Source organism: Spea bombifrons, chromosome 8 (assembly GCF_027358695.1).
Source record: "Spea bombifrons isolate aSpeBom1 chromosome 8, aSpeBom1.2.pri, whole genome shotgun sequence".
NCBI lineage: Eukaryota > Metazoa > Chordata > Amphibia > Anura > Pelobatidae > Spea > Spea bombifrons.
The window spans coordinates 25,478,323-25,502,561 of record NC_071094.1 but is presented as its reverse complement, the minus strand read 5'-3'; the positions used below and the strand labels follow the sequence as shown (position 1 = coordinate 25,502,561).

The following is a 24,239-nucleotide window of genomic DNA, read 5'->3' as shown; positions in this document are numbered from 1 at the left end:
GTTTACCCGCATCGCCGCAGCCGGTGACCTTCCCCACGATGCGCTTAGACAACCTCCCGTGCCGGCACGCCCCCCGTGGAAAGTGCTGGCAGGGGAGGCTGCCTGAGCGTATCGGAGAGTAGGATACAGGTCCCCTGCACCGCTGCGGGGGATCTGTATCCTAACCTCGCTGCCTGCCCGGCGCCCGACCCCGAATATAGGCCGCACCCCCACTTTAAAGACTTAAAGTGGGGGGGGGAAGTGCGGCCTATATTCGAGCCAATACGGTATATGGTTTTTTTATGAGCAAGTCCTACCATTAGAGCTATAGCTTCACAGAAATTTCCATATGGAAATAGTTGAAATATTGGCATTTTAAATGCCCATAGAGCACCTAGTTTTAAAAAAATGTATGATTTGATGGGGTAGCATTTGAAATATCCATGGGGTGTTTAGTTTAAAGAAATTTATGGTTTGATGGCTTAATTGAATTGGCCGGGTTCAAAGATGTCCCAAATAGAACATGGGTGCAGACCAGATGTCAAAATGAAAAACAAAAAATATGCACCTCCCAAATGTGGCCATTGAGCCCCCAAACAACTTGATAAACCCATACATGAAAGGCATCACTGGGCTGTTGCTTGGCCTTGACCAAGTGCTATATATTCATACCTAAATTACAATGTATGTTAAAAAACACACACACAAAATATAATTACCACAAAATTTGACAAAGGCTGGTGATAGAATTAGTGCATGGAAAGTGTTAATATACCAGCATCTGAAATACTCTGGAGTGTAGTTTTCAAAAATATATGGTTTGATGGGTTAAATTGAATTGGCCGGCATAAAGTATCTCCCAAATAGGACAAGGGGACATGATTACCAGATGTAGAATTTTTAAAAAATGATTTTGAAATAGTCAAAGGCAACTTGTACTTATTGCCCTATAACTTGCAAAAAACATTGGAAATTTCTAAACTCAGGACAAATTTGTTTTATAGGAAATTAGATCAAATGGTATATAAAGAAACATATTCTTGTTCTGAAAAAATGTATGACTTGTGTCATAAAACAAGAGAGAAGAAAATTACAGCTAAACACTAGCACCACAAAAATGTTACAACAGCATCAGCATGAAAGGTTTGGCCTGTTTTTATGTGAGCTGACACTCCTGGAAAAAAAAGTATTATTTTACAAAGATACAGTGACTCATCGTTTGCATTAACTAACCAATTCTAAAACCAGTTGCCATGGAAACTATAACTTGCGAGGGCTCCTTAGAGTTTCGGGCATGTTTGGTTTTCAAAAAAAACCCTACAAAATTGAATAATAAATTAGAATAATGATTTGTAGACAATTTAGTGTAACATTATGTCATTATGTTGTTTCTGTTACATTATAATGATGATAAAAGTATATTATCATAGTCCATAGGCAGTTGTGTTCCTCACCAGATGACCACCACTCCAACTTCCGTTTGTCTACGTGACCACATGCACATTACCCCATTCAAATCATGGACACCATCTTGGTTGGTCTCTGTTTCTCACCTTCCCCAAGTTCAAATCTATTGGCTACATTAAAAGACTCCCCTGTCGCATTTGATGCCCCATGGGCCGGGTATGACAACAAGTGAAGCTATTTGTGTCCTGGATGTTTATTCGCTTTTGACCTGTTGTCCTTAAAAGCCTTGTGTTTTCCACCATAAATGTTATCTGTTACTTTGCATCCTGACTGGTTTGTTGTTACTGATGGTAGGGTTTTCCTTAGAGAAGCATACTTACTCCGTGTACCAAAGGCTACCCACTTGTAGCCAGCTCACACTGTATGGAAGACAACAGTAAAAGGCAGGGATCCCTTGGTCCCCCCCTTAATGTAAGAAACACTCACTGCAGTCAATGAAAACATCTTGGTGGCATTGGGATGACAAAATGAAAATTGAAAGTAGAACACAGTAGAAGTAGTTTTTTAGATCACATTGTGAGCAAGCTGCATTACAGGTTTTTTTTCTCTGTCATGTAGTGAAAGTAACTGTAGTGATCAATCAGAGTTAATGTTATAGCAAGCATTGTGCATAGACATTGTGTACATCTGCAGAAATCCCAGTGATTCACATATTTTGTGATGTTTGTACAGCTCACTGGAATATGTTTGTCTCTTCTCTCGTTGAATTCAAAATCACAAGCATTCATAGTAATTGTAGGACAACTAGGACTTTGGGGAAAAAATGGGTCTCCATCCTTTCCTTTAATGAGAGCTGCAGGTGTTTATCCCCTTCCACCCTTCATAATGTTCTATGCCTTTACACCTATAACGGTGGCATATAACCTTATGTCTTCAGCAGCAGTTTATGCATTCACTCACACAATTATCTCATAGTCCCCAGTGAGAAGGACTGCCTTGCACCTGTGGCAAGATGCCTCCCACGATCACATGTAAACGTGAGGTTTTGCTTTACACGAGGATTTGTGGGGATTGAGTGCTGCTGAATGGCTAGTGACCAATCAGCAGTCTCTGAACATATTATACACAAATGTTTTTATATATTTATATAAATATTTTTTTTTAATTACAGTACCCATTACTCAGCTAAACAGATGAAGAGGATGGTAGGAGTTGTAGTCCATAAAAACATTTGTACCATAGGTGGCATTTGTGTGAAAATGTGTATATTTCCCCTGAACTGAGTTTCTTTAGTATATTTATGACACCTATTTTATGTGTGCCTATGCTGTCACGTATTGTGTACTGTTACCTAGTGAGATGAGCATGTTATGAAATAAATTCAAGACACTTGAATATATTTTGGCCAACTCATCAGAAGAAAGCCCTGTCTTTTCTTAAAAATATATAATTTGTATGAATACCCTAAAATTTATATTTTTGAGACTGAGGCTTTAGTTTAAAAAACATTTTATGAGTTTATATTTTTGATTGTGTTTCATTGTTTTGTGTTGATTAGACTTATGTACAAAGTCCCAAAATCATTTCTGACAATTTTTTTATTTTGTTTTTGGCTCATTCGATTTTAGACAACAAATTCTTTTACCTGCCCTTTCTGGTTTGGACCAAACTCAGAGGGCTTTTTTATTCGGAAACAAAATTTGTTGGCCCCCCAAAAATACCTCCTCTTTGTGTTCCCCCAATACTGTCTGTGCCCCTGCATTCCCCCCACCTGCTCACTTACCTTCTTTACTTACCTTACCTTTCTGGTCTCCTCTGATCTCTCTCAGCAAAGGGATACACCATGCTGACAGCAGAGGGGAGTCAAGTGCGTGAGAAAAAAAAGGAGCTGCTCTAAATTACCTCTGTAGAGGTAAATTAATGCACAGTTTTCCTTACAGGCACAGAAATGGTTAATTGTCATTTGCATATTAATTATGCCCCCCCTGGGATTTTTACTTTGATTTAATAAAGTTTATGTAATGTAAGGAAGACTTACTTTAACGAGAAGGTGGTGGATATGCCTCTCAGCTGAAGAAACTTGAGGTACTCACAACTGCTGAGATGTGCACTTCTATTTAATGTAATAAAGTCCTTCTTAATGTAAGAAATATTTACTTCATTGAGGGGCAGTGCATATGAACAGCCTTCCAGCAGATGTAACTTGTCCACAGGCCCCTATTTTTTCCCAAATTTTTGTACCTCTCTATTAAAGCTTTAGTTTTAGAGTGATCTCTTTTTAGGAGTTTTTCCCATATAGATATCTGTGGCATTGCAATTGTTAACCATACATGTGTTTTTGTATTTTTCTCTTGTACCCTGTCCTTGATTATTTCCTGTGGAGTTTGCATTTGCTAACACTCTTTATCAGAGATGTTTACGAATGTATAACGTTTTACGAATACCGGCAATTTTCATTAAAAAAACTAATTTGTAAGAATCCAAATGCACAAGTCTACTTCTAAGATATTCATACACACCACCCACTCACCCTGTCATCAAGTGTGAGGGCCATTTAAAAGCTATTCATTATCAGCTAAATGGCTAGTGGGTTACCTACAGAAGACCCCAGATTTACAAAAGTGCTAAAACGCAATAGCAGAAGTGGAACCGGGATATGACTCCATGCCAACAATAAATATATCACGAAAACGCAAAAAAGTGCATTTATTTTCGACACTTGGTAATTATCCCAACAAAGTTTTGTAAGAAGATGTATGACCACAGCACAAAAATTTGCAATAATCTTCCCGTTAACTTTTAATGATGGATTATCTACCTATAAAATTCTAGTGTAATCTAGCCTAGTTGCCTGATTCTGTGTGCACATTGCCATCTACTGGCAAGTGGAGGAAGTCTCACTACTATTAAATAGAAGGAAACATCAGTAGGATAGATGTATTGGAATACATAACAAAATGCCATAAAGGAATCGTATATGATATAACAGAATACACCCTGTATCTGTAAACAGAATGTATGAAGCAAAACCTTTGTGTGGGCTGGCACTCTCTTAAAAAGAGGTTTTGTAAAAAATAAAAAACAGCTTTAAATTCAGTTATTTTCACCAGAAATTTACTTGTGCAAAACAAGAAAATGGGTAACAGTAAAAAAGGTAGATGTGGGGGAAGGCATAACATTGACTTTCTACAGTTAAATGATGGTATGTATATCAGGAAAGATGGGCTGAATACTTATCTGCCGCCAAATGCTAATGTTTCTAAATGGCATCCATCTGAGGCTTGTCATATATGGGAAAAAAGAAAATTGTGTGCTGTTTATGAAGGATCATAACAATGTGAAGGGCATTTGACTAAATGCCCCCTAAGCAACAATAACTTCCACAAGCCGCCTCATGGATACTGATGTCTCGGTACGTATACATTGCCTACTTCCAGCAGTGCCTTCTAATGGGTGACCATCAGATTAGCCTCTGCACAGAGTCTTTCTTATTATTTTTGGATTGTTTTTTTGGAAAATATATTGCTTTCATAAATGTGTCAATGTATATGCCTCTGGTATTATTTGCATTGAAGAGACAGAGTTCATATTTCTTGCTCGTTCTATTACTCAAACTCTCCTTGCTGTTTCTTACAGATTGACCACTAAGAGAAAATGCCTTTAGTCAAGCGGAATATCGAACCACGGCATTTGTGCCGAGGAGCAGTTCCAGATGTGGTGACCAGTGAGCTGGAGTGTGTCACCAACAGCACCCTAGCTGCCATCATCAAACAGCTGGGGAGCCTCAGTAAGTATTTGGTGTTGTGTTTTTTATTCATATGATATAGTGTAGTTTGTCAAGAAATCAGCCACGTAGTTGTTGGTGAAGTTGAAGAACACTTGGTGACATTCCAGGCGAAGGCATCAGACCATCCTTGATCTCCATTTAGGCATTTCAGGATTGCAGCTACACAGCATTTTACATATATCATAAAGTGGAAGCTTGTTCCATTAAATTCAACAACCTTTCTACTCAATTTATTGGTATTCCTTTTGTACCTAACTCTTAATGACTCACGACTGGAGAACATCATTCCTGTAGCTACTCTTGGTAAACAATACTGGGCTTTTGACTTGCTAACACTTAATATTCAATAGGCATGGTTTCTAAAACTATTTGTGTCAATTCCAGGTCACTTACCAGGCCTCTTGTGACTTGTGCACTAGACGAGTATAAGCTACTGGGGTGCCCATACACAAAAACTGACTTGGTGACCTTCAATGTTACAGACGAAAACAATAGGCAGACTACATGGGCTGAATTGCTTTTCCCTGCTGGCAAATACTGGCAAACACATTCTGTTTCTATTTTTCTATGCATATGAAGATACCTGTTTTGTCTGGAACCTTGGAAAATTCTGTACGCCAGGCTCCTCAATTCTATTTGTTAAACTCTATAATTATCTTTAGTTTCTAGCTTACAGACCAAAGGGCTTACCATTCACCACAGAATATCTCCCCCGGGTGTAAAATTCGGTCTAGTACCTGACAGCAAAGCAACGGAAGCCGCCACAATATACGGTGGACGTGCACATCTATGCCTATGTTGGCATTCTCAGTTTATAAAAACTTTTTGCCTTTGTCTGGCCTTAGTCCCATCTACAAATATGTTGCCAATAGAGTTAAGACCTTTCAACTTTTCACCATGGTGAACACCGCAGGTCTTTTTCCTCAACAGTAACTGATACTTGAGATTTTATTTTAAGACTGAAACATTACCCAAGTCCATTTTATTTTACTTTTTGTCATCAACATTTAGGAGACTTTATTGTCAAACCACCTACTCTGGGGGAAAAAAGCTCTAAACCAGAGGTGTCAAATTCTGAGCGTTCAGGACTTAATTAATTTAACATTTTGTGCTCCTATGTCTTGGAATGTTTATAGCTGTCAATCCTGGATTTTACAACCCATTTTATGAGAGTTTCTTTTTTCTTCAAAAGCTTGCATTGTCACAAGATGTTAGAAGAGGATATAAGTGCAATACATTATTTTCAACTTTAAGATCCTGCAGTTAAGCTCCTCTTTAAATATGGGTTATGAGCCTGATACTGGATTTAAATTTTAGGCTACTACCACATATCTGAGGATATATTTATGCCAGTCAATAAACGGTTACTTACAACAAGCCTTGGTTACAGGTGCTGATGCATTGTAATTGAATCCTGTTAACACTGTTTGTCCTGTACTATTACCAATTTTTTGTAACAGAGATGCCACAGACAAGGAAATACCTCAACAATGAACAGGCGTTTCCAGGAAGGATTGTCATATTCATGTAAAAAAAATGCAGTCAATTAATTTTGTTACAGTATTATAAGGTATTCATTTTCATAATATTATAGTATTAATTGTAGACGTGGGCACCGGCCAACTCTTCGTGTCCGTCTTCGTGTTCGCCTTCGTGGAGGAAAAAATCATCGTATTCCATGAATATTCGCCCGTTCCTGTGTCCGTTTTGGGCGAATATTTGTGTGCATTCTTCGTGTTCGTTTTTTTCTTTGTTTTTTTTTTCCTCTTTTTTTGTAGAAGGGGTTAATACGAGGTTAACGCGGTACAGACTACGCAGCAGCTTTAGCGCCAGAAGTTTAAATGTCCGTAGAAGCAACTCTATTGGTCGCCTGCAGGGGCCTCCTCTGCCATCAACCATTGAAGTACACCTGTACCTCATTGGTTGATGGCAGACGAGCCCCTGCTGGCGACCAATAGGGTCCCTCGTACAGACTTTTAAAATCCTGGTCCAGCAACCTGGCCGGCAGAGACCACTGGTCTCCCTGCTCCAACTGTTAAAGGTCCGTACAAGGGACTTTATTGGTTGTTCGTACGGACTTTTAACTGTTGGAGCAGGGAGACCAGTGGTCTCTGCCGGCCAAGTTGCACAAAGTTAACCCCTGACAGCGAACCTAGGGATTTCCGCTCCTGTTATCTATGCAGCATCACAGGGGTTAACGGGACCGGAAACCTGTAGGTTCACTGTCAGGAGTTAAAAAGGCTGTGCGAGTGAGCCTATTGGTCGCCTGCAGGTTCCTCCTCTGGCATCAACCAATTGGTTCTGGCGACAAAGAGAGTCGCTCGTACAGACCACTGGTCTCCCTGCTCCAACAGGTCCGTACAACTGACTTTATTGCATCACAGGGGTTAAAAAGGCTGTGCGAGTGAGCCAATAGAGTCATTCGCACGGCCCCTTAACCCCTGACGGCGAAACTACGGATTTCCGCTTCTGTCAACCCCAGTGATGCTGCGTAGATAAGGTAGGCTAGATGGGGAAGGGACCAGGGAGATTAGTAGATGAAGATGAACACGAAGATTCTTTGTGTTGTGTGTCCTCGTCTTCGTGTACGTTTTACCGCCTCTATCTTTGCTTCTTCGTTTCTTCTGGGACGAACAACAAAAACGTACTCTTCGTGTTCGTTTTCATGTTCGCCCGAATATGAATGCACAAGTCTAATTAATTGCAATTTTTGGCAATTTCTGCATCTCTTTGGTATTGACAATGCAGCTGTCAAGTAGGAGTCAAGGTGGTAACTGATGTTGTCGGTTATGGATCATTATTAGTATTAATTTAGGATACGTAATTGGTAATCATTTTCGCTTACAATGTATAGGACAGTTGTCCTCAAAGTTCTGCTTACATTACTGGGGAATAAGAGATGAGAATAATGCTTACTAAGGGAGGCTGAGAAATTCTGGAAACATCCCATACAATAAACGACATCCATACAATAAACGACATTTGATGACTGAGTATGATTATTTATTTTTCCAATTGCTCTAATGTGGCAGGTCGTCATGCAGAGGACATCTTTGGAGAGCTCTTCAACGAAGCCAATAGTTTCTACATGAGAATGAATTCCCTGCAGGAGCGGGTGGATTTGCTGGTTGTTAAAGTAACCCAGTTAGACTCTACAGTGGAAGAAGGTAAATTATAAATCTTTCTGACTATTGTTAATTATTATTATTTATTATTTTATATAGCGCAACCAAATTCCGTAGCGCTGTACAATGGGTAGACAGGACATAACAAGTAGTATATAACATAACAAATTGACTAACAGAGACAACAGGTGAGGAGGGCCCTGTTCAAACAAGCTTACAGTCTAGAGGGATTTAGGGTGTATTACACAATAGGTAAAAGTGCCAATGTAAGGGATGGACCAGCAACACTAGTGTAAGTATTGCATTAGAGGGACTAGGAGAGGTGAGCTAAAGGAATATGGGGGTGTTAATGTGCAATATTATAAGCGTCCTTAAAGAAGTGGGTCTTGAGGGATTTTTTTGAAGGACCGGAGGCAGGGCATTCCAGAGGATAGGGGCAGTCCTGGAGAAAGATAGAAGAGGAGAGGATAGAAGGAGATCATTGCATGAGCGGAGAGACTGTTTAGGAGTGTAGTGTAATGGCAACACTGATGGATGATGTTACAAGGTTCTCATTTTATTTTGCGTAGAAGTCAAATAATTTCATACTAATAGTCCATACTAAGCCTGCGTGTATAAGGTTGCCTATCCTTGTCACATTGGCTGCTGTCGACTTTGTATCAATGGCTTATATTTATCCAGCTTTATCACTGCTTAGGCTCTTCTACAACAAAATAAAGAATAACAAGTTGACTAGTTGCTCCTCAGAACTCACCCTTCCCTCTGTTTAATGTTTGTTTTGGGTTTTTTTAATTGCATATTGTTCTTTAATGAACTGGGTGTCCAAATATGCCAAATCCATATAGGCATGACCTATTACGGCATGTATAGCAGCATGACAAAATATCTTTGCTGAACACCAGAACCTTTTCAAACTCATAATTTCAGATTCTTTGTAGTTCCTAAAGCACATTAATCTACCATTGATACCAAAGCATATGTTGTTTAACCTAATATTGGAGACTCGTATCACAGTCCAACCTATATTTTTCCATTTTAGGAATGTTATCTATCACAGGAATTGCTTTTGCTGCATGCACCCTTTTCACTGCTGAATTAAATCTGTCTACGTTATTTTTTCCTCTTTTATTTAATGTAGAATATACATTACTAATCTTTGAACAGTCTTAGGACTTTGAGGATCCTAAAAAAGTAGATTGTGTCTGTCAGTCCAGTAGACACTCCGAAGCTCTTTTGTAATATGATATTTGCTTAAAGGGAAAGTATCAAAGCAAGTTAAAACAGCTTAATGAATTTGATAAAAATATATTACAGGCAAAAAAAACCTAGAGCTTCGTCATTGCTCAGCATAAATTTTAGCTTACTAACCACAGCTTAGTGAAACAAGCCCCAAGAGAGATTTTTCAGATGTCTGCTAAATATAAGGCAAACGCATCCCTTGGCATCTCTGAAGCACTCACAGTAATTGGTAAATCTAAACTTCAATTAATTGGGGCACTTCTGAACTCCTCAAACACTCTATCTAGAACCAGCTGACCTACTTGGAAAGATAGGCTTGTTTGCTAAATGCCTAATACTTCCTTAGCATCCTGTTAATTCATTAATCAGCCCATGTGTTCGTTAGAAAACAATTGAGCTGAAGATGAATACATTTAGGCATATCACATATGCTTGCAATAAACTGAAACAAAATAACAAAGCTGTAATGTAGAAAATGACATAGGGCGTGATTATTTATCTAGCACTAGCAAGTTATTCAGGAGTTGATTTAAGGTGATTGGTTCTCCAACTCCACTCCCAAAGAATGTATTGAAAGAAAGTCTACACATGGTACTCCAGCCAGGGGAAAGTCAACACCATATGGCATATGGGACAAGTAAAGCCAAGTGCACCTAACACCAGCTGATTTGGACCATGACACCCATTAAAGTTAATTAGCCTTGATAACCTCTGTTTTGCTCTAGCAAGTGATTCAGACATTGATTTACGGTGTTTGGCTCCACAGCCCTACTCCTAAAGAATGTATTAAAATAAGGTCAACTACCTATAGCAAACACTAGAACCCCAGCCAAGGAAGGGATGGCAACTTCTGACACAGAGGCAAGTAAAGCAAACCTCCCCCCTCAACCAACTGACCACCCCTAGGCCAGCCTGCCCCTGACTCCAGCTGATGTAGATCATGACACCCATTAATGATAGTGAGCCTTGATGGGCTCTAGAGTGTCCTGGTCCACAGCTTCAGAAACCAGAGGCTGTCACTTCTGACCAAATATCTTAAAAGCGGCTGAGCCTGGATTCAGAATGTATACTGGCACCTGTGGAGTAAACGTCTGTTTCCCGGGTGTTTTAAAATTACATCCTGGCTTGGCTTAATTTATGGAGGCTGCTGTCCAATCACAGATGGAGAGCACAGATTAACCCCCACTCTGCTGGCATATGCCTGTCATCTTGTATCATCTCCCTGTGTAATTGTGGTTACAGTGTCCTTGCAAGACATTAACATGCGGAAGGCATTTAAAAGCTCTACGGTGCAAAACCAGCAAGTGGTGTCTCGCAATTCCATTCCCAACCCTGTGATGGAGATGTATCAGCGATGTGATAAGCCACCACCGCTCAACATCCTTACGCCTTACAGGTGATGATTGCATTTATAAATGTTTTATATGCCCACTTTTCATCCCTATTTGATTTATTCTACACAACATTTTACAAAAAAATGTACTTACAGATTATAAATCATGATTTTGGCAAATGGCTATGTGCTAGAGATTATCTAAAGGGTGCCTCTTGGCCACAATGTCATTCCATACAGTAGTGTAACCTTTCTGTGTTTTCGCTTTCACTTTGTAGACTTGCAAATGTATTTTGTGCCTGTGCTTTGCAACTAAAAGATATTATTTCCTTACCGTCTCTTCCTCCCTTTTATAAAGTATGGTTATATTCCATTTTTACGGTAACAAATCCTAAATGGCAAAGTTGTATCCTAATATATATTAATGAGTATGCATTAGAATACATTATTTTCTTAATTTACTTTTCTAAAAAGTATGGAAATATAGAAAGTATCTATAGGTACCTGGAATATAACCCCAGCCCTGGATATCACAATATGCTCAGCTTTCCATCCTCAGTATAGCAAGATAATTGTAGTAAGTGAAGAGCATAAGCAATCTCCATATCTTCATAGATGAGCTACTGAACTATGACATATGTATTGTAGAGATGATAAAAAAGATGGGCTCAGATTCTATACGGATCCATCTTACTTCTTCAACCTGTGGAAGGAAAAGATGTTGCAGGCCACTGAAGACAAGAGGAAGGAGAAGAGGAGACAAAAAGTAAGCTGTGTCACATTGGATTTATTATGAACACATCAAATAATGTAAATACCTCTGTGCCTCTTGATATAAATAAAGATTTGATGTATATGCATCCTGTTCCTCAAACAGTCCTTGTAAGTGGGTGATTAGGGGATATATTTTGTGTAAGTTTTTGCAGGTAGGGCAAACAAAATATTTTTCATGCACCTCTCCATTTATTTATCTCTGGGGGTACTGCAGAATTACCAGTTCTATTTACTGGACTAGGGTCCTACCAAAACTATTCATTAGACTTTATTAGTGCATTAGTACTTTTATTTGAAAATTATTTTACTCATCTACTAAATCTAATGAAAAAACCTGCTAAATAGATTCTACTATTTGTCCCCAATGTTTTTATGCTGTTGTTTGTTTTGCTTTTCCTTTGCAAGTTATAGTGCAATATTTACAAGTAGCGTTTTGCTATTTCAAAAACTTTTTTCCAAATCTGGTCATTCTGCCCCATGTCCTATTTGGGACATCTTTGAAGCCAGCCAATGCAATTTACCTCAATTAAACGGTATATTTTTGAAAACTAGACACCCCAAGGTATTTCAAATGCTGGTATATTAACCCTTTCCATGCATGAGACCACCAGCCTTTGTCAAAGTTTGTGGTAGTAATTGTTATATTTTTCACACAAATTGTACTTCAGGTACGGATGTTCAGCTCCTGGTACATGTCTCTGTGAAACAACACCCCAATATGTGTTCAACAACATCTCTTGACTACAGTGATACCTCCCATGCATGGGTTGGTCTGGTTGTTTGGGGCTAAAAGGCCACATTTGGGAAGTGTGCTTTTTTTTCATTTTGTCAGTCTCTGTGCCTATGCCATATTTGGGACATCTTTGAACCCAGCCACTCCAATTTGCCCATTAATTTTTTAAACCGGACACCCCTTGGTTATTTGAAATGCCATCACTGCATAATTATTTTTAAGTGTTACCATATTTTAATAAAAATTCTTTTTGGCTATTTTAATCACGTTGTGATTAGAAAGCTGGGCTCCATTGACTTGGATAGTTGAATGCAGTACCTGGAGAGACCCTCCTGGAAACTTTATTTTATAAATTACTATAAAGCAGTAGCCTCAATTCTACATTATTAGATTCCAGTGAGGATATACATAAAAATCGCATATTCAGACAGGTATTGAGGGTTTGTCTGTCTATTTTTTTACTATCATTGCCTTGTCCTCTATGATATGTCACTGATTTAAACAAATTTCCTCTGAATTAGATTATACATTAGTGGGAAGTAATGATGGATATAGATTATATATATATATATATATATATATATATATAATATGCAGATATTTAATACTTAAAATTGGATACCTAATGTGTGGGACTCAGGCACTGTTGTTACATGAAGTGCTTGTGATGGGATTCATAAAACATTAGTTCCATGTTAGATTGTTTTCAACATTTATTACTAATGATAGCAAAATGAAAGCCTTGGGGTGGGACACTGAACAAGAGAATCACTGCATGTTCTAAGCAGAGTTGGCTGTTAGTAACTCCAGTTTGGCAAGCTCTGATGTTGATATATTGTGGCATCTTAACTTGTTTTTACCCAACCTTGGCACGCGAAGGCTCTTCAGTGCTAATCATGTCCCAGCAGGGTACGTGTTCTCCCCTCTGAGGTGCTGGTCACAAACAGAGGCCGTTGTGTTATGTTAATATATGAGAAGCCATGCTTTTTTTGCAAGTCCGAGTAACTTTAATTCTTGTTGTGTTTACGGTCCGTTTGAGTTTAGTGAATCTGCATTTTGCTGTATTACAAGCCAATTTAATTGAATTGATTTAAAAGGTTGATTCTTCTTGATCTTTACTGAATAGAGCTTTCCAAGGAAAAGGAAATCCGCATTGAGATACCACAAAAAAATGTAAATAATGGATTTAAAAGTTGCGTGCGGTTTTGCAAAGACAATGCATAAATTCAAATAATCTGATAAACGAAATCTGAAACTGACCCTACTAACATTGAATTGTGTTACGGTAAGCAGTGGGATAATCGGATAAGACAGACATTTTTGGAACAGGTATATTGAAAATCTATGTACCCCCCCAACACCAAGAGCTTGTGACATAAAATTGATTTCCACCTTTGTTCCAAGGCTTTGAAACACAGTTGAACTGTGTGAAGCTGTTTGCAATATATTGATAGTACAATCATGTTTTTTTAATCCTTAATCCTGTTCTTATGGATTTTAGGAGCAAAGATTGGTGGAGGATCCTACTCGAGAAGTGAAGAAGGTGCGGAAAGCACGGAACCGCAGGCTCGAATGGAACATGATGGCTTATGATAAGGAGTTCAGACCCGATAACAGGTTCTCACCATCTCCATATCATGTGACTTCATCCGAGGGATCACTGTCCCCAGATACTAGGCAGGTTCCACACACAATGTGTCAATGTGCAAGCTGGAAAAAATACCAAATAAATGGGTATAGCAGTGGTCTTTTTAGAAAAAGTTGGCTGAATTTGTTTAATTCTGTATCATGTTATCATACAGTCAGCCTGGAATCAAATACCTTGTCTTATTGCTTAAATCAATATTATGAAATATATATAATATAAAGGAATATTTTTATTGAACCCCTTTCCTTCGGAATTCCAAAGCATCAAGGTAAAAACAGCCCCCAGCTTTAACAAAGTTGTATGCATTTTATCAAGGTAAATTGCAAAATAAATGTTAACCCTTTCATTGTCTGCCAAGACCTCACTAAATGTGTATATGTCTAACATGCAGGTAAAGTAACTGCTTATATTACAACTGCAGGTCTTATGCATCAGATCTTGATCACTCTTATCCTGCTAGTCCCAATCACCCTGCCCAGCAAATGATGGCTCCTGCCCCTCACCTGACGCCAGAAAACAAGGAGATTGTCTTAATGGCCAGTCAGGCCCAAGAGCATTGTTACCGTACTTCGGCTCCTGGTAGCCGACAGAATAGCTTAAACAGGGCTCAGCAGGCTCATGTACCACAGCCACCAGAGGCCATCCTGAACGGGCCACGTCCCCAAGTGATGAAGGATTATGGGTAAGCAACACTTTAAGTAATAATAATAATAATAATAATGATGCTTGTAACGAATGTATAATAATATCAGCTATGTGTGCTATAAAAACATGAGTATCAGCTAATCAATAAAGGTCCACAGTGATTCTAACCTATTTATTATACATTCGTAAGGTCCTGGAGGTCTGGTTCTGACATTAGTGAATTACACCGGTCACATCTAGAGGAGGTCACAATTTGCTAATTAAATCCTTAGTAGATTTGAGATGTAATCACATTTCACCATATGTTGCCAACACTGGGCCACTTTAAGGTTAATGCTTCATTTATTGGCATTTTCCCACATGGCCAGAACAGATATTATGAAGTCCCTCAAACCAAGACATAATAAAAGGTATTTATACCGTAAATAATTTTTAAAACTGTATTAAATAAACACCCAAAAAGGAGAGCTTGGTAAGGGTTTTCGGTGGACCTTGAGAAGAGAACCCGCAAAAATGAAAAAATGCATTATTAATCTTTATTGACTTAATCTTTATCCTTGGGGTGGGTCCTCAAATACATTAAATACATCATAAAAACCCAAACTTAAAAACTTGTGTTAAGTTATCACTTAAAAGGTAAACAAGACAAAAACATGTGGAACAACCCCCCACCGCCCAAATATTAATAATACAGAATAAAGTTATATAATTGAGTTTTCGCAAAGGGGAGGCACAGGTCATTATATTATAAATTCAAAGTATTTGGACCAAACCATGAAACACTAATAAAGAAATTGGACCAACGTCATTCTAATAATTGAACTTCCATATTTTTAACAAGTTATTATTTTTTTCCCCATCTCTTTCACTGGTTGGTATTTAACTACTAACTTGAAAATTGCATTTTTTATATTGTTACTTCTTTAGTTCATTCATAATGTTTTGGAGAAATATCTGTGGTAATTTCATATTTTATTTAGAATGAGGATTTTTGATGTAGTGTGAAATGGTGAAGAAGCCCAGATATTGTGATCATTAGCTAGAAGTTTTTGTGCATATTGTCATAAATGAACTGTAGTTGGCAAACAGGAGGAGCATCTTCTTCTTCTGTGCCTGGATGTCTTAGGTATTTTTAGCTTATCATTGATATCGTGTATTGTTACTTTTAATGTTAAATTAGTATTCTATAGTACCTTGACTATTATACAGCAATAGTATATGCTGGCACCCTGTAAATTAAGTGTAATGATAATAATAAAGAACATTCTCTTTATGACTTTCCAGGAAAATATATAGACTACAGGACCCTGGAGAGCTCACAGTGTATATGTAATTACAGCTGAGTGACCAGTCTGTATTAGCCTAGAAAACACATCTTAATGCCAGATACTGCTCGTTTCCATTCTTGGCAGTTAGTTCTTGGTAAAGGTGTTAATTCCAGAACCATCATTTGGATTAACTCAATAGTTTTCATAAACCATTATCTCATAATACGGCAATGTATTTTGATATTTATACTAACTGGTGCCTTTTTAAAATCTATTTATTGCTCACAGATATTACCTTTTTAATTATCTCAATATAGTTATAGAACGAAAGAACAGCGGTGATGTCAAAATTACAAACTACTGGTATTAACTTAGAAATTATATACAGTACAGTAAAAGGTTAATAATGCTACATTAGTGCTATTACTCCAGGCTGCAATTACATTTTAAGTGTAGAGCAGTCATATCCCAATAATACTGTAGTACCCTTATCCCCATGCAATAATTGAAATAATAATGTAAAACCCTACATCGGATCCTTGGCCTATTCTTATGTTCAGATTTCCTCTCATATTGGCTATGATGTTTTTGCTCATCAAACATGTCTTTGTATTCCTCTTGCCGTTCACTCTGAAAGGTATTTCATATTTTCATAGGCCTTGTGTCGACATTACATCTTTTTAAAATTGTGTCTTTGTGTGCATTACACTTACACTACAGTCTTATAAAAATAAAATACACCCTCTTTGAATTCTATGGATTTACATATTAAGACATAATAACAGTTATCTATTCCTTAGCAGGTCTAAATATTAGCTAAAATAAACTTCAAATGAAGAACACATGACATATTACATCGTGTTATGATTTATTCAACAAAAATAAAGCCAAAATGCAGAAGCCATGTGTTAAAACCTAAGTACGCCCTTACTGCTTCCATTGTAATTAGAATGCTAAGTGTTAATGTGTTAACACAATACCAAGGAGGAAAGACATCAGGAATGATCTTAGAGAAGCAATTGTTGCTGCCCATCAATCTGGGAAGGGTTATAAGGTCAGGAGTCACATCTCGGACTCTACAGGCCTCAGTTAGCATGTTAAATGTATGATTAAAAAAAAAGGCTGCACTTGTTTGGAAGGGTTGCCAGGAGAAAGCCCATTCTCTCTAAAAAGAACATGGCAGCACGGCTTAGGTTTGCAAAGTTGGACATGAAAAAACCACAAGTTTCGGGAACAATGTCCTTTGAACAGATGAGACCAAAGTGGAGATATTTGGTCATAATTCAGAGCGCCACGTTTGGCGAAAAACAAAACACAGCATATCTGATGAAGTCCTACAGAAAACAATTACCTCAAGTTATTGCCACTAAAGGTGGCTCTACAAGCTATTAAATCATAAGGTGTACTTGGTTATCAAACATGGTTTCTCTATTGTGGCTTTATTTTTGTTGAATAAATCATGACACGGTGTAATATGTCATGTGGTGTTGTTGTTCATCTGATGTTGTATTTACCTAATTTTTAGAACTGCTAAGGAACAGATGATTATTGTGATGTCCAGTAAAACCATAGAGTTCAAAGAGAGTGTACTTTCTATTTCACTCGACTGTATGTAGTCTTTTCCAAACATCTCTCCTTAAATAGAAACGTAGAATTTGACAAAGTATAAGAACCATTTGGCCCATTTAGACTGCCCATTGTTTCCTGCTGTAAAAATCGTGTTATATATTTGAATGTTCCCAGTTCTAGTCTTTAGCTCATATTAAAATATTTAGCATATAACATAGAAACATAGAAACATAGAAAGTGACGGCAGATAAGAGCCAGAAGGCCCATCCAGTCTGCCCAACCTCTGAGTACTCTCCTTTAGTACTTGCCCTTATCCTATATCTAGCTTGGCATTATGCCTATCCCATGCTTGCTTAAATGACTTTACATCTACCACTTCCACTGGGAGGCTATTCCATGCGTCCACTACCCTTTCCGTAAAGTAATATTTTCTGATGTTACCATTATATATGTCTCTAAGAAAAGGCCAACAGCCATAGAAATGCTGTCCGGTGTATTTTTGGTCAGCTGTCTGGGATAAAGGCATGAAAATGATACCGCAAGTTAAGAGTGAATTTACTCTCCTCTGTTTGTTTACAGTGGTCAGCAGATGCCAATTACTGAATATTTTGTGCCTCCTGCTCCCCCTCCTCCACCTCCCATGATCCCCTCTGCCCAAACTGCCTTTGACAGCCCCATTTCAGCTCCTACTCCTGTGGCACCCAACACTGTTGCATCTCTGTCTTCATATACACCTGTCCCACCTCCAGCACCCCCCTGTCCATATTCTATCTCTCCTCCTCAAGCTGGCCCAATGGGACCCCCTGTGGCTCCCCCTCCTCCTCCTCCTGGACCCCCAGCTCTCTCTGCATCCCCTGCTCATTCAGCTTCCCCTACTGTTGTCACCGCGGAAGCAAGAAAACCTCAGATACCCCTCATCCCTATGAGCGACGCCAGGAGCGACCTCCTGGCTGCTATTCGCAGAGGTGAGTGTTTACACAGTGCTAGCAAATGGTGTTCTTCTTTAGATTTCAAATTACTCTCTATCTACTTTTAAAATGTTATTAATTTATCAATATTAGTTTATGAATAGGGGGTGTTTTATCATCTTCGAGTTGTAACTTTAATCCCCATAGTATAACCGTCAGTGGCCACTTAGCAAGAGTAGTGCTAGGCACAAAAACAACTTTGGTGGACAATATCTTGTAGCTATTAGTAGATACTATAGGTAATGTTAACTGGAAATGGTTTTAGATGAGTGTTATTATCACTGTCCATATCCAGCGTTATGTTAATGCATCATATTTTACATTTTGAATACTTTGGCTTTACTCTCAAGGTATCCAGCTCCGGAAGGTCCAAGAGCAGCGTGAACAGGAGGCCAAGAAAGAGCCAGTTGGAAATGACGTGGCTACCATTCTATCTCGCAGGATTGCTGTGGAATACAGCGAGTCGGACGACGACTCCGAACTAGAAGAAAACGAATGGTCTGATTAAGTCAAAGTCATCTTTCTGCACCATACTCTCCTCTACCTTATGTTTTAAATTATTGCCATGGAACATAATTTGCTCACTATTTGAAAGGGGAATCCTGAATTCTGCTTACCTGTGTGTATTATTACAAAATGTCAAACAAATGCTGCTATGGGACACAAGGGGCAATGTCAGGCTGCACAAAAAGCACATATTTTTAAATCATTGCTTATTGATTAGTTCGCTAATTCTAACTTAATAAGATGCCACCAGAACAAGAATGATCATGTAATGTGTAATACAGTGGAACCACAATGTTTCTAAGGAAATTAAACCCATGAATGGCACTGCATCAGGTGGAACCAGATCTGAAGTGCCATAATTCGCACTTCATTCACTAACTGGAAAACTGGTATAGTATTTTTTTATTTGGTGTGCAATACTATGAGGCCTATTCACTAAACAACAAGTGCATGCAAGTTGGCAAAAAAATTGATTTTGAAGTGCGAAATGCACTTCACATTATCATTTCAGCACTGTGTATTTAACCATTAACAAACGCAGAAAAAAGACACAACATTGTTTATTATATCAAATGTAATAGCATTATAGAAATTTACACATACTAAATTCCGAATTTAAAGCTGAACCAATCATAACGTAATCATCCTATTGACGACCACCAGCCCCGCCAAATACCACTGGTCGGTATAAAACTCAGGATATGATGGGTCGGGCAATAAACACCTTGAATGCAGTAACTGTATGGGCATCACCCTAACATCTAACCCACAAGAGGAATGTATGCCCATACCACACCCTTATGGCGACCAACTAGATGAAGGTCTAAAAAACATCTGGATCACTCCGCAAGATCCCAACGTCTAATGCATCATCCCTTCTCTGTAGACCTAGACTTGGGGGGGGGGCAGGAATCTTCTCTTCTCTGTAAATCAGTTGAAATAATAAATATGATTATCTTTACATAAATTTATACAGTATATTTTCCCGTGAAAATAAATTCTAAATACTGAATAGCTGACCAATGTTTGACCCCAAGCCTCCCCCAGTTCCTTCCTGAGTGCATGGCTGGGTCATGTAACCCCTTCCGCCTATACGTCTCCAGGGGTCTCTCACATAGTGGACTAAAGTCCAGTTGACTAATTTACTATTGCCAACTTGCATTTGCTTTGCATCCCATACCTGGGGAACTTAGAGCTGTGGGGTGTAGTTAGGGACATTGTTGTCTTTGTTTTGTTTCATGCACTTAATACCCTTCATCTGCAAATTCAGTATTGTCAGATTGCATTTATACTCACATAACAAATCCTTGTGAGACTTCCTTGTGAGACTCAACCAAGGGAGGATGCTGGGGTTGCCTACACCTCCACCATTTACTTAGTTACATGGTGGTTAAAAACTATTAAATAAACCTAAGGGAAAAGAAAACGGGTTTTTTTTATTACCTTAATTGGCTCCATCAAACATCAATGAAGCTTTCAGTTTTTATCTTCTGTCCATTGAAAGGGGCTAGTCCAAAAATAAGTTTAGGAAAATCCCAACAGAAGAATAAAAGCAATGCAGAGGGAAAGAAACAAATAATCCCACCCTAATGGCTGCAGGTTGTGCGGAAGCATGTTTATGTACTCCTGGGCCAAGTGGTTGGAGGATGCATTGGAGAGGTAGTGGTATAAGAAGAGACTCTTACAATCGTTTTTTAATTTGTTTATTTTTTTCATGCACTTAACCACCTCCATCCCAATGGAAAGGAGATAGAGGGTGGGTGAGAGGCAAAAGTGGGCTTCATACCTCTCTAAAAGTGGCATGGGGGTATGGAACAGGTGTGTAAATTACTACAGTTTACCCCCCCATCCCTGAGAGCATAGGAGGAGGAACAAATTGGGTTGTATGCCTCCAATATGTTTTTATTATATTTAATAAAAACACAGGATTGGGTTTGAGGGGTGTGTAGACCCCAGCTTCCATATCCTATCTATCTATCTATCTATCTATCTATCTATCTATCTATCTATCTATCTATCTATCTATCGATATGTCTATTATTTCTAATTATATAATTGTTTTCCAAAAAGAACACAGCAATATAGAATAATACCTTTTTATTGGACTAACATTCAATTTTTAAGATGAGCTTGTGAGTGTATCAACCTCCCTTTATCAAGTTAAAAGCAATACTGACTACAAAATATATACCTTACTTATAGATATGCCCCTCTGCCCCGCAGATATGCCACTCTGCCCCCCAGATATGCCACTCTGCCCCCAAGATATGCCACTCTGCCCCCCCCGACTTACCAATGCATGCCCAGACTCCCTGGTGTCTAGTGAGGGCAGCCGTTGGACGTCTACACCATGCGTGTAGACAACCTCTGCTGTTGCTCGCCACTTCCGCCAGGGCTTCAATGTCAGCGGTCCGTCATAGAAGCCCTGGCAGCAGCGGAAGTTGTCTGCAAACATCGCACAGATGTTCACCGGCTGCCAGAGAGGAGGATCCAGGTCCCCTGCAGGGCTGCGGGGGATCCTCATCTCTGGCAGCCGGTGAACATCTGCGCGATGCGCTCAGACAACCGCCACTGCTGCTTGCTGGTATCCCACTGGGGCTTCTAAAGTCATTTAATGCTGGCACTGCCAGAGAGAAGAACCCAGGTTCCCTGCAGCGCCGCAGCAGGGCTAAAAGAAAAAAAACACCTGCCCGGGGCCCGGAACTGCATGTCCCGGGCATCGGGCGGTACAGATTGTGCATCCCAGAGCTAAACCCCGATTATAGACTTATAAGTCTTTAAAGTGTGTGGGGGGGGAGTGCGGCCTATAATCGGGCCAATACGGTATATAATCGTTAGTCCATGTTGGTAATTCTCTGCTAATTCTAAATAGGTGTCTCGCTTTCCTTGAAGAAGGTGGTTCTTTTCTCCATCTACTTACCTTCCATACAACGAGAGGTTGTGTACAGATCGAATATATTTGCCGGGGAATTGTTTTTTTTGAACTTCAGGATAGCTCCTGAATTTTGTGTCAAATCATATACAGCTCATTTGTTTCCAAGGCCAGTTGTTAAGGGGTCTGCTTTTGACCCCAGAAGAGAGACGATATGTAGTTAGACTTACGTAGCTGGGGATAAAGTAATATCTAATATCTAGGGAATGTCATAATGTGGTATTTCCTACTTCAGCAGAGAGACGTGCTGACTCCATCGCACACAGCAGAGTTTATCACTTCATTCTGTCTCCTAGGAAACAATATTTCAGCTGCTACATCAAAGCTACTGTATCTCCGATTTCTCCTTTGCATCTTGTTGTCGAATCACACAGAGAGGCTTTAAATAGCAAGCGTCCTACAAGTTATTTTTATTTTTCTCATCCCCATTAAGTTCCTCTTCAACTTTTTCCGGAACATTAATTTGCAAAGAGATGAGGAGATTTTCTTTTTCTGTTCGCTCTTTTTTTAACTGCTTTGCGTGTCCTTTTTCTAAACGTTTAACTCTTTTCTCTCTAGATGTTTTTTCCCCCCATTTCTAATTTTGGGTTAACAGGATCTTTCAGACAATATATAAAGGGTGTGTGGGGGGTCTCTGTTTATTTGCTAAACTTGCACGTTGGGAAAGTGGGGGATGTTAAGATTATTGGGTAAAAAGAAAAGTGGTCCCGCATATTAGATTATTCTTCATGGCTAATGTAATGGGTTTGGCATTGAGTCTGTTGTAGTCAGTACAAAAGTAACATAATCCAATAAATCCAATCCATATTGAAGTGGTTTATTCACTAAACAGTACATACCACCCAACATTTCAAATGTCCAAGGAGGGAATCAATGTAGTTGGGCTTGACAAAGGGGCAGGGTATTACCCAAACATATTATTGATAATTATTTACATAACTGAGTAAGCTATTTAGAAAAAGAGATACATTATTTTGTTTACATTCATTTTATGAATATATATATATATAAACATTTATGACTCTAGAACTGTGACACATAAGCATACCTGGGAACTCTCCGGGTTTGACATAAAGTCTCAGGGAGAAAAGCTTCTTACCTGGGTCATCGGGTCAGTTTCTCCACTAAATACTGTCCGTGCTATCCTTGCCCTAATGCATTACTAGCTGTACTTTTAGCAGAAGCTACTCCAGCAGAAGTTTTTGAAACCTGCTCCAATTTTGCTGAACATTAACTAATCTGTTTGTTCTGCCACCGAATGCCGCAGATCTCATCTTCCCTAAACTAAAAGTCCCTTATTTTAAACTAAATATATTCTAAACGATTACATTGATTCAAAAGCACAAACAACAGACATTTTAACTAAATTTGCTTTTTTTGAAAGCCGTGATCAGGTCTGGACTGACCATTATGTAAACTAGTCTCGGTTTGGGCTCATCAGTGCTTTTCTGATGCACAAAACTGTTAAATTGGACTGAGTAGGCAGAACAGACACTTTAAAGAGTAAGAAAGAGACATTAAATCCAGGTAACTAGAAAAGAGAGAATACGAGATACAGCAGTGTCTTTATCTGCTGGCCGGAAAGGTTTGCATGACAACCACATACTACGTGCACACTGCTTGCTTTATGGATACCTCCCTGTGACGTGGAGTTGATGCTTTATTTGCTGCAGGCCAAGTTACTTTGCACCACGAAGCTTGTCTGAGAAGTTCCCATGCCCACGAGTTATTCTGAGCTTCTAAAAGAGGGCTTTGGAAGATAATAGAAGGATAGAGGGATTTTTTTTTTCCAAAAAAGGATTATTCCTCAGAAAAAGGGTGATACAAAAAGTGTCTTGTCATGAGTTAGGTGAAAAATATCATCTAAAAGTCTGCATTATAATAAACCGACGCAGACTTTCTTGCAAGAGATATTCCTTCTGGAATGCTTTCCAAAATGCATAGTCAATGTGGTGAGATAAACATCCAGCTTAGCAGAAGATGTTGTTTAGTGAATAAACCCCTATAGTTCACTTAATTTAGGAGTAAACCAGAACTGTGGACTAGACTTGGGCATTTAATTAGCATTTTGTTGCTCACTCTTTCTCATGCTCTCTCTCAATGTCTCTCTACCTTCTCCACTGACCCTTTCTATGTCCCTGTCTCCTTTTTGCAGCTCCGCATCTTCTTTGGCCCCTTCTTGTTCTTCTATCTTCATTCTTCGTCTGCTTCTCTCTGGTATCAGCTCTGTTATTCAGGTACTTTAGTAAAAGAGTGGAGGACACCGTCTGCCCCAATTGTAGGAATGGGGTGAGACGCTGCCCCCGTTGTGCACACCGTGGCTCC

At 39.0% G+C, this 24,239-nt stretch overlaps 1 protein-coding gene across 1 annotated transcript in view; it reads left to right on the top strand.

The window, feature by feature from the left end:
• Window positions 1-19,024, top strand: part of LOC128503842 (actin-binding protein WASF3-like) — a 36,059-nt gene extending 17,035 nt beyond the window's left edge. Inside the window, exons 2-9 of the mRNA XM_053474037.1 lie at window positions 5,023-5,173; window positions 8,206-8,340; window positions 10,780-10,933; window positions 11,519-11,636; window positions 13,879-14,160; window positions 14,505-14,707; window positions 18,087-18,472; window positions 18,826-19,024. Of these exons, the coding sequence (XP_053330012.1) occupies window positions 5,041-5,173; window positions 8,206-8,340; window positions 10,780-10,933; window positions 11,519-11,636; window positions 13,879-14,160; window positions 14,505-14,707; window positions 18,087-18,472; window positions 18,826-18,983 (1,569 nt within the window). The 5' untranslated portion in view covers window positions 5,023-5,040 and the 3' untranslated portion in view covers window positions 18,984-19,024. The remainder of the gene's footprint in view (window positions 1-5,022; window positions 5,174-8,205; window positions 8,341-10,779; window positions 10,934-11,518; window positions 11,637-13,878; window positions 14,161-14,504; window positions 14,708-18,086; window positions 18,473-18,825) is intronic.
• Window positions 19,025-24,239: the final 5,215 nt, after the last annotated feature.